The 10,000-nt window shown below is 45.9% G+C and overlaps 2 protein-coding genes across 2 annotated transcripts in view; one reads left to right on the top strand and one right to left on the bottom strand.

Annotated features, from left to right (window-relative positions):
• mslnb (mesothelin b) overlaps nt 1–10,000 on the bottom strand; it is a gene marked incomplete at its 5' end in the record, with an annotated part of 567,774 nt that overhangs the window by 413,710 nt on the left and 144,064 nt on the right. The gene's annotated exons all lie outside the window — the stretch shown is intronic.
• The window catches only part of LOC307001097 (axin-1-like), a 14,402-nt gene that overhangs the window by 130 nt on the left and 4,272 nt on the right, over nt 1–10,000 (top strand). Inside the window, exons 1-3 of the mRNA XM_079617248.1 lie at nt 1–8; nt 1,171–1,888; nt 9,809–9,887. The exon at nt 1–8 is cut by the window's left edge and continues 130 nt beyond it. Of these exons, the coding sequence (XP_079473374.1) occupies nt 1,188–1,888; nt 9,809–9,887 (780 nt within the window). The 5' untranslated portion in view covers nt 1–8; nt 1,171–1,187. The remainder of the gene's footprint in view (nt 9–1,170; nt 1,889–9,808; nt 9,888–10,000) is intronic.

Below are 10,000 nucleotides of genomic sequence, written 5' to 3' on the forward strand. Positions count from 1 at the left end.
CCTGTCAGGTAAAAACATCATCACTTTATCACTTTAAACTTCTTAAACATTTACTGTCAATATTTGAATCGGATATTTTCATTATTCAATGGGAGGAAGCGTTATTTGATTCTCTGTCTTCCGTCGGATAAACTTCTCTGTCTTCCGACCGCGCGCGCGGACTCATCTAGACGTTCAGACAACATGGAGGAACACGATAACATTTAGTTTATAATATTAAATCTGTAATGCTTTCTAATAGTCGTGAATATTTCTGATGTATATATCATCTTCAAATAAACTATTTTTATGATAGAGTAACATTGATTGTCAAATAGTTGGATTGCCTAATAAAAACATTTTAAACAAAATTGTTTAAAAAATAGTTCACAAAATCTCGGATTTCTGATTGTAATAATGACACCTATCTTTGTCAATTAAAAAATATATACTTTTTGTGTATTCAATTTAGATCTTTAGCCTACAGTGTAAAATAAATATTATGAAGAACAATAACACAAATCCGAATTAACCAATATTATTATTAACAAAATAAAATAAAACCGTGTGTTGTCAATCTAAATAAAAAAAATGAATGAATGAAGGGAATAACAAACAAAAATAAAGAACAATAACACAAGTGCAAATGGCGTTAAACAGTAAAATAGACAAATCATAAACAAAATTAAAACAAAACAAACAATGACAAAATTAGTTTGTTCTGAAATCTGAAAAAAAAATGTTCCCATGGATACTGAGTGTTTTAGCAATGATAATTTAATCTATGATATGTATTCATTTTTTATATTTTTTTATTATATCTTATATGATTTTCTCTTGCTCCTCAGGAGTCTTCGGTGACATCAAAATTGAAAATAGTTTTTTGAAAATAAAATTGAAAATAAAAGTAAAATTCTGTACCATTTTAAAAATTATCTTCAGCATTAATCTGCCAAGTGTCGTCTTTGAAAAAAGATCAAACTTCAGTCTGTCGCTCTAAAGCGTTCAAGATTTACGAAATTACATTTTCAGGTCTATGCTAATAGACCTATGCTATGAATAAATGGATTATAAATACAGCGTAAATATAATTTAGTAGCATAAAATCCTCTAAAAATACAAAATATTAAATTAAAAACATTATTGGAACATAGTAAGCTATATTTGATCTGATTTTCTCCCGCTCCTCAGGAGTCTCAGATGACATCATGAGTTACCGCAGTGACGCGCCTCGGCCTCCAGTGCCGGGAGAGGAGGGCCGTGAGGGCGGGCGCTTCTCCAGCAAGGCTGCGTCTGATTGGTCGGAGTCTCCGGCGCTTACTCCGCGCCGCTCAGATCCGGGGTTCGAGCCCGAGGGCAGCGCTCCACCGGACGGCCCGTACGAGCCCTGGGCCGAGACGCTCCTCACGCTGCTGGACGACCGCGACGGCACCGCGCTGTTCCTGCTCTTCCTCCAGACGCTGGGCTGCGCGCCACTGCTCGAGTTCTGGTTCGCCTGCTGCGGGTTCCAGAAGGTTCCCGAGTGCGCGACGGGCCGGCGCCTCAAACTGGCCAGAGCCATGTACCGCTGCTACCTGTGCGAGCGCAGTGGTGGCGTCGTGTCCCGCAGGATCCCGGCTGAGACCAGAGGCCCCGTGCGGGACGCCATCCAGCGGCTGCAGCTCGACTCAAGCCTGTTTGCGCAGGCACATGCGCAGGTGCAGGCCGTGCTGCAGGACAGCCTCTTCCCGATGTTTCTCAGGTCAGACGTGTATCTGAACCACACTCAGACTGGCCAAACACCAGGAAACCTCAAAACAACACTGCAAGGATGCCAGGCCATGCCCTCGGAGGGGGTGGAGCCTGAGAAAGAGACACTCCCTCCCCACAATCCAGCCAATCAGAAGAGTCTAGACGATCGGCAGTGCAGGTGAGATGCAGTGAGATACCGTGAGACAGGTGAGATACAGGTGATATACAGGTGAGATGCAGGTGAGACAGGTGATATACAGTTAGATACAGGTGATATACAGGTGAGATGCAGTGAGATGCAGTGAGATGTAGTAAGATGCAGTGAGATGCAGGTGAGACACAGGTGATATACAGTGAGACACAGGTGAGATGCAGGTGAGATGCAGGTGAGACAGGTGATATACAGTGAGACACAGGTGAGATGCAGGTGAGATGCAGGTGAGATGCAGGTGAGATGCAGGTGAGACAGGTGATATACAGTGAGACACAGGTGATATACAGTTAGATACAGGTGAGATACAGGTGAGATGCAGTGAGATGCAGGTGAGATACAGGTGATATACAGTGAGACACAGGTGAGATGCAGGTGAGATGCAGGTGAGATACAGGTGATATACAGTGAGACACAGGTGAGATGCAGGTGAGATACAGGTGAGATGCAGGTGAGATGCAGGTGATATACAGTGAGACACAGGTGATATACAGTGAGACACAGGTGATATACAGTGAGACACAGGTGATATACAGTGAGACACAGGTGATATACAGTTAGATACAGGTGAGATACAGGTGAGATGCAGTGAGATGCAGGTGAGATACAGGTGATATACAGTGAGACACAGGTGAGATGCAGGTGAGATGCAGGTGAGATACAGGTGAGATGCAGTGAGATGCAGGTGATATACAGTGAGACACAGGTGAGATGCAGGTGAGATACAGGTGAGATGCAGGTGAGATGCAGGTGATATACAGTGAGACACAGGTGAGATGCAGGTGAGATGCAGGTGATATACAGTGAGATGCAGTGAGATGCAGGTGAGATACAGTGGGACACAGGTGAGATGCAGGTGAGATACAGGTGAGATGCAGGTGAGATGCAGGTGATATACAGTGAGACACAGGTGAGATGCAGGTGAGACACAGGTGAGATGCAGGTGATATACAGTGATATACAGTGAGATGCAGTGAGATACAGGTGATATACAGTGAGACACAGGTGAGATGCAGGTGAGATACAGGTGAGACACAGGTGAGATGCAGGTGATATACAGTGAGATGCAGTGAGACACAGGTGAGATGCAGGTGATATACAGTGAGATGCAGTGAGACACAGGTGAGATACAGGTGATATACAGTGAGACACAGGTGAGATGCAGGTGAGATACAGGTGAGACACAGGTGAGATGCAGGTGATATACAGTGAGATGCAGTGAGATACAGGTGAGATGCAGTGAGATGCAGTGAGATACAGGTGATATACAGGTGAGATACAGTGGGACACAGGTGAGATGCAGTGAGATGCAGTGAGATACAGTGAGATACAGGTGAGACACAGGTGAGATACAGTGAGACAGGTGAGAAACAGGTGATATACAGTAAGACACAGGTGAGATACAGTGAGACAGGTGAGATACAGTGAGACACAGGTGATATGCAGGTGAGATACAGGTGATATACAGTGAGACACAGGTGAGATGCAGGTGAGATACAGGTGATATACAGTGAGACACAGGTGAGATGCAGGTGAGATACAGGTGATATACAGTGAGACACAGGTGAGATGCAGGTGAGATGCAGGTGAGATGCAGTGAGATGCAGGTGAGATACAGGTGAGATGCAGGTGAGATGCAGTGAGATGCAGGTGAGATACAGGTGATATACAGGTGAGATACAGTGGGACACAGGTGAGATGCAGTGAGATACAGGTGAGACACAGGTGAGATACAGTGAGACAGGTGAGATACAGGTGATATACAGTGAGACACAGGTGAGATGCAGGTGAGATACAGGTGATATACAGTGAGACACAGGTGAGATGCAGGTGAGATACAGGTGAGATGCAGGTGAGATACAGGTGAGATGCAGGTGAGATACAGTGAGATGCAGTGAGATGCAGTGAGATGCAGGTGAGATACAGGTGATATACAGGTGAGATACAGTGAGATACAGGTGAGACACAGGTGAGATACAGTGAGACAGGTGAGAAACAGGTGATATACAGTGAGACACAGGTGAGATGCAGTGAGACAGGTGAGATACAGGTGATATACAGTGAGACACAGGTGAGATGCAGGTGAGATGCAGGTGAGATGCAGGTGAGACAGGTGATATACAGTGAGACACAGGTGAGATGCAGGTGAGATGCAGGTGAGATGCAGGTGAGATGCAGGTGAGACAGGTGATATACAGTGAGACACAGGTGATATACAGTTAGATACAGGTGAGATACAGGTGAGATGCAGTGAGATGCAGGTGAGATACAGGTGATATACAGTGAGACACAGGTGAGATGCAGGTGAGATGCAGGTGAGATACAGGTGATATACAGTGAGACACAGGTGAGATGCAGGTGAGATACAGGTGAGATGCAGGTGAGATGCAGGTGATATACAGTGAGACACAGGTGATATACAGTGAGACACAGGTGATATACAGTGAGACACAGGTGATATACAGTGAGACACAGGTGATATACAGTTAGATACAGGTGAGATACAGGTGAGATGCAGTGAGATGCAGGTGAGATACAGGTGATATACAGTGAGACACAGGTGAGATGCAGGTGAGATGCAGGTGAGATACAGGTGAGATGCAGTGAGATGCAGGTGATATACAGTGAGACACAGGTGAGATGCAGGTGAGATACAGGTGAGATGCAGGTGAGATGCAGGTGATATACAGTGAGACACAGGTGAGATGCAGGTGAGATGCAGGTGATATACAGTGAGATGCAGTGAGATGCAGGTGAGATACAGTGGGACACAGGTGAGATGCAGGTGAGATACAGGTGAGATGCAGGTGAGATGCAGGTGATATACAGTGAGACACAGGTGAAATGCAGGTGAGACACAGGTGAGATGCAGGTGATATACAGTGATATACAGTGAGATGCAGTGAGATACAGGTGATATACAGTGAGACACAGGTGAGATGCAGGTGAGATACAGGTGAGACACAGGTGAGATGCAGGTGATATACAGTGAGATGCAGTGAGACACAGGTGAGATGCAGGTGATATACAGTGAGATGCAGTGAGACACAGGTGAGATACAGGTGATATACAGTGAGACACAGGTGAGATGCAGGTGAGATACAGGTGAGACACAGGTGAGATGCAGGTGATATACAGTGAGATGCAGTGAGATACAGGTGAGATGCAGTGAGATGCAGTGAGATACAGGTGATATACAGGTGAGATACAGTGGGACACAGGTGAGATGCAGTGAGATGCAGTGAGATACAGTGAGATACAGGTGAGACACAGGTGAGATACAGTGAGACAGGTGAGAAACAGGTGATATACAGTAAGACACAGGTGAGATACAGTGAGACAGGTGAGATACAGTGAGACACAGGTGATATGCAGGTGAGATACAGGTGATATACAGTGAGACACAGGTGAGATGCAGGTGAGATACAGGTGATATACAGTGAGACACAGGTGAGATGCAGGTGAGATACAGGTGATATACAGTGAGACACAGGTGAGATGCAGGTGAGATGCAGGTGAGATGCAGTGAGATGCAGGTGAGATACAGGTGAGATGCAGGTGAGATGCAGTGAGATGCAGGTGAGATACAGGTGATATACAGGTGAGATACAGTGGGACACAGGTGAGATGCAGTGAGATACAGGTGAGACACAGGTGAGATACAGTGAGACAGGTGAGATACAGGTGATATACAGTGAGACACAGGTGAGATGCAGGTGAGATACAGGTGATATACAGTGAGACACAGGTGAGATGCAGGTGAGATACAGGTGAGATGCAGGTGAGATACAGTGAGATGCAGTGAGATGCAGTGAGATGCAGGTGAGATACAGGTGATATACAGGTGAGATACAGTGAGATACAGGTGAGACACAGGTGAGATACAGTGAGACAGGTGAGAAACAGGTGATATACAGTGAGACACAGGTGAGATGCAGTGAGACAGGTGAGATACAGGTGATATACAGTGAGACACAGGTGAGATGCAGGTGAGATACAGGTGAGATGCAAGTGAGATGCAGGTGATATACAGTGAGATGCAGGTGAGATACAGGTGATATACAGGTGAGATACAGTGGGACACAGGTGAGATGCAGTGAGATACAGGTGATATACAGGTGAGATATAGTGGGACACAGGTGAGATGCAGTGAGATACAGGTGAGATACAGTGGGACACAGGTGAGATACAGTGAGATACAGGTGATATACAGGTGAGATACAGTGGGACACATGTGAGATGCAGTGAGATACAGGTGAGACACAGGTGAGATACAGGTGATATACAGGTGATATACAGTGAGACACAGGTGAGATACAGTGAGATACAGGTGATATACAGTGGGACACAGGTGAGATGCAGTGAGATGCAGGTGAGATACAGGTGATATACAGTGAGACACAGGTGAGATGCAGTGAGATGCAGTGAGATACAGGTGAGATGGAGTGAGATGCAGGTGATATACAGTGAGACACAGGTGAGATGCAGTGAGATGCAGTGAGACACAGGTGAGATGCAGTGAGATGCAGGTGAGATACAGGTGATATACAGTGGGACACAGGTGAGATGCAGTGAGATGCAGTGAGATACAGGTGAGATGCAGTGAGATGCAGGTGAGATACAGGTGATATACAGTGAGACACAGGTGATATACAGGTGATATACAGGTGAGATACAGGTGATATACAGTGAGACACATGTGATATACAGGTGAGATGCAGGTGATATACAGGTGAGATACAGTGGGACACAGGTGAGATGCAGTGAGATGCAGGTGAGATACAGGTGATATACAGTGGGACACAGGTGAGATGCAGTGAGATGCAGTGAGATACAGGTGAGATACAGTGGGACACAGGTGAGATGCAGTGAGATGCAGGTGAGATACAGGTGAGATACAGTGGGACACAGGTGAGATGCAGTGAGATGCAGTGAGATACAGGTGATATACAGGTGAGATACAGTGGGACACAGGTGAGATGCAGTGACATTCAGGTGATATACAGTGGGACACAGGTGAGATGCAGTGAGATACAGGTGATATACAGTGGGACACAGGTGAGATGCAGTGAGATGCAGGTGAGATACAGGTGATATACAGGTGAGATACAGTGGGACACAGGTGAGATGCAGTGAGATGCAGGTGAGATACAGGTGATATACAGTGGGACACAGGTGAGATGCAGTGAGATGCAGTGAGATACAGGTGATATACAGTGGGACACAGGTGAGATGCAGTGAGATGCAGGTGAGATACAGGTGATATACAGTGGGACACAGGTGAGATGCAGTGAGATGCAGGTGAGATACAGGTGATATACAGTGAGACACAGGTGATATACAGGTGAGATACAGGTGAGATACAGGTGATATACAGGTGAGATACAGGTGATATACAGTGAGACACAGGTGATATACAGGTGAGATGCAGGTGATATACAGTGGGACACAGGTGAGATGCAGTGAGATGCAGTGAGATACAGGTGAGATACAGTGAGATGCAGGTGAGATACAGGTGATATACAGTGAGACACAGGTGATATACAGGTGAGATACAGTGAGACACAGGTGAGATACAGTGAGACAGGTGAGATACAGGTGATATACAGTGAGACACAGGTGATGTACAGGTGAGATACAGTGAGACACAGGTGAGATACAGGTGATATACAGTGAGACACAGGTGATATACAGGTGAGATACAGTGAGACACAGGTGAGATACAGGTAATATACAGTGAGACACAGGTGAGATGCAGTGAGATACAGGTGAGATGCAGTGAGATGCAGGTGATATACAGTGAGACACAGGTGAGATGCAGTGAGATGCAGTGAGACACAGGTGAGATGCAGTGAGATGCAGGTGAGATACAGGTGATATACAGTGGGACACAGGTGAGATGCAGTGAGATGCAGTGAGATACAGGTGAGATGCAGTGAGATGCAGGTGAGATACAGGTGATATACAGTGAGACACAGGTGATATACAGGTGATATACAGGTGAGATACAGGTGATATACAGTGAGACACATGTGATATACAGGTGAGATGCAGATGATATACAGGTGAGATACAGTGGGACACAGGTGAGATGCAGTGAGATGCAGGTGAGATACAGGTGATATACAGTGGGACACAGGTGAGATGCAGTGAGATGCAGTGAGATACAGGTGATATACAGTGAGACACAGGTGAGATGCAGTGAGATGCAGGTGAGATACAGGTGATATACAGTGAGACACAGGTGAGATGCAGTGAGATACAGGTGAGATGCAGTGAGATGCAGGTGATATACAGTGAGACACAGGTGAGATGCAGTGAGATGCAGCGAGACACAGGTGAGATGCAGTGAGATGCAGGTGAGATACAGGTGATATACAGTGAGATGCAGGTGAGATACAGGTGATATACAGTGAGACACAGGTGATATACAGGTGATATACAGGTGAGATACAGGTGATATACAGTGAGACACATGTGATATACAGGTGAGATGCAGGTGATATACAGGTGAGATACAGTGGGACACAGGTGAGATGCAGTGAGATGCAGGTGAGATACAGGTGATATACAGTGGGACACAGGTGAGATGCAGTGAGATGCAGTGAGATACAGGTGAGATACAGTGGGACACAGGTGAGATGCAGTGAGATGCAGGTGAGATACAGGTGAGATACAGTGGGACACAGGTGAGATGCAGTGAGATGCAGTGAGATACAGGTGATATACAGGTGAGATACAGTGGGACACAGGTGAGATGCAGTGAGATGCAGGTGAGATACAGGTGATATACAGTGGGACACAGGTGAGATGCAGTGAGATACAGGTGATATACAGTGGGACACAGGTGAGATGCAGTGAGATGCAGGTGAGATACAGGTGATATACAGGTGAGATACAGTGGGACACAGGTGAGATGCAGTGAGATGCAGGTGAGATACAGGTGATATACAGTGGGACACAGGTGAGATGCAGTGAGATGCAGTGAGATACAGGTGATATACAGTGGGACACAGGTGAGATGCAGGTGAGATACAGGTGATATACAGTGAGACACAGGTGATATACAGGTGAGATACAGGTGATATACAGGTGAGATACAGGTGATATACAGTGAGACACATGTGATATACAGGTGAGATGCAGGTGATATACAAGTGGGACACAGGTGAGATGCAGGTGAGATACAGTGAGATGCAGGTGAGATACAGGTGATATACAGTGAGACACAGGTGATATACAGGTGAGATACAGTGAGACACAGGTGAGATACAGTGAGACAGGTGAGATACAGGTGATATACAGTGAGACACAGGTGATATACAGGTGAGATACAGTGAGACACAGGTGATATACAGGTGAGATACAGTGAGACACAGGTGAGATACAGGTGATATACAGTGAGACACAGGTGAGATACAGTCAGACAGGTGAGATACAGGTGATATACAGTGAGACACAGGTGATATACAGGTGAGATACAGTGAGACAAGTGAGATACAGTGAGACAGGTGAGATACAGGTGAGATACAGTGGGACACAGGTGAGATGCAGTGAGATGCAGTGAGATACAGGTGATATACAGTGAGACACAGGTGATATACAGGTGAGATACAGTGAGACAGGTGAGATACAGGTGATATACAGTGAGACACAGGTGAGATACAGTGAGACAGGTGAGATGCAGTGAGATGCAGTGAGATGCAGGTGAGATACAGGTGAAATACAGTGAGACAGGTGAGATGCAGTGAGATGCAGTGAGATGCAGTGAGACAGGTGAGATACAGTGGGACACAGGTGAGATGCAGTGAGATGCAGGTGAGATGCAGTGAGACGAGCTCCATGCAGTGATATATACTGATTCACTGACATGTGTTCCCTCTGCAGACCGGAGCATCACATGTGTCATCGACACCACAGAACACGGGACAGAGACCACAGACACACACACCTGCCACACACACCAGTGAGTGAAGTCAATGTGTCAATATAAACGATTCAGAAATAAACAACATGTTTGTATTTTAAGAATGGGATTGTGTTCATTATATTAACAGACGTGTGTGATATGTGCTCGTT

Source organism: Phoxinus phoxinus (assembly GCF_949152265.1).
Source record: "Phoxinus phoxinus genome assembly, chromosome: 6".
NCBI lineage: Eukaryota > Metazoa > Chordata > Actinopteri > Cypriniformes > Leuciscidae > Phoxinus > Phoxinus phoxinus.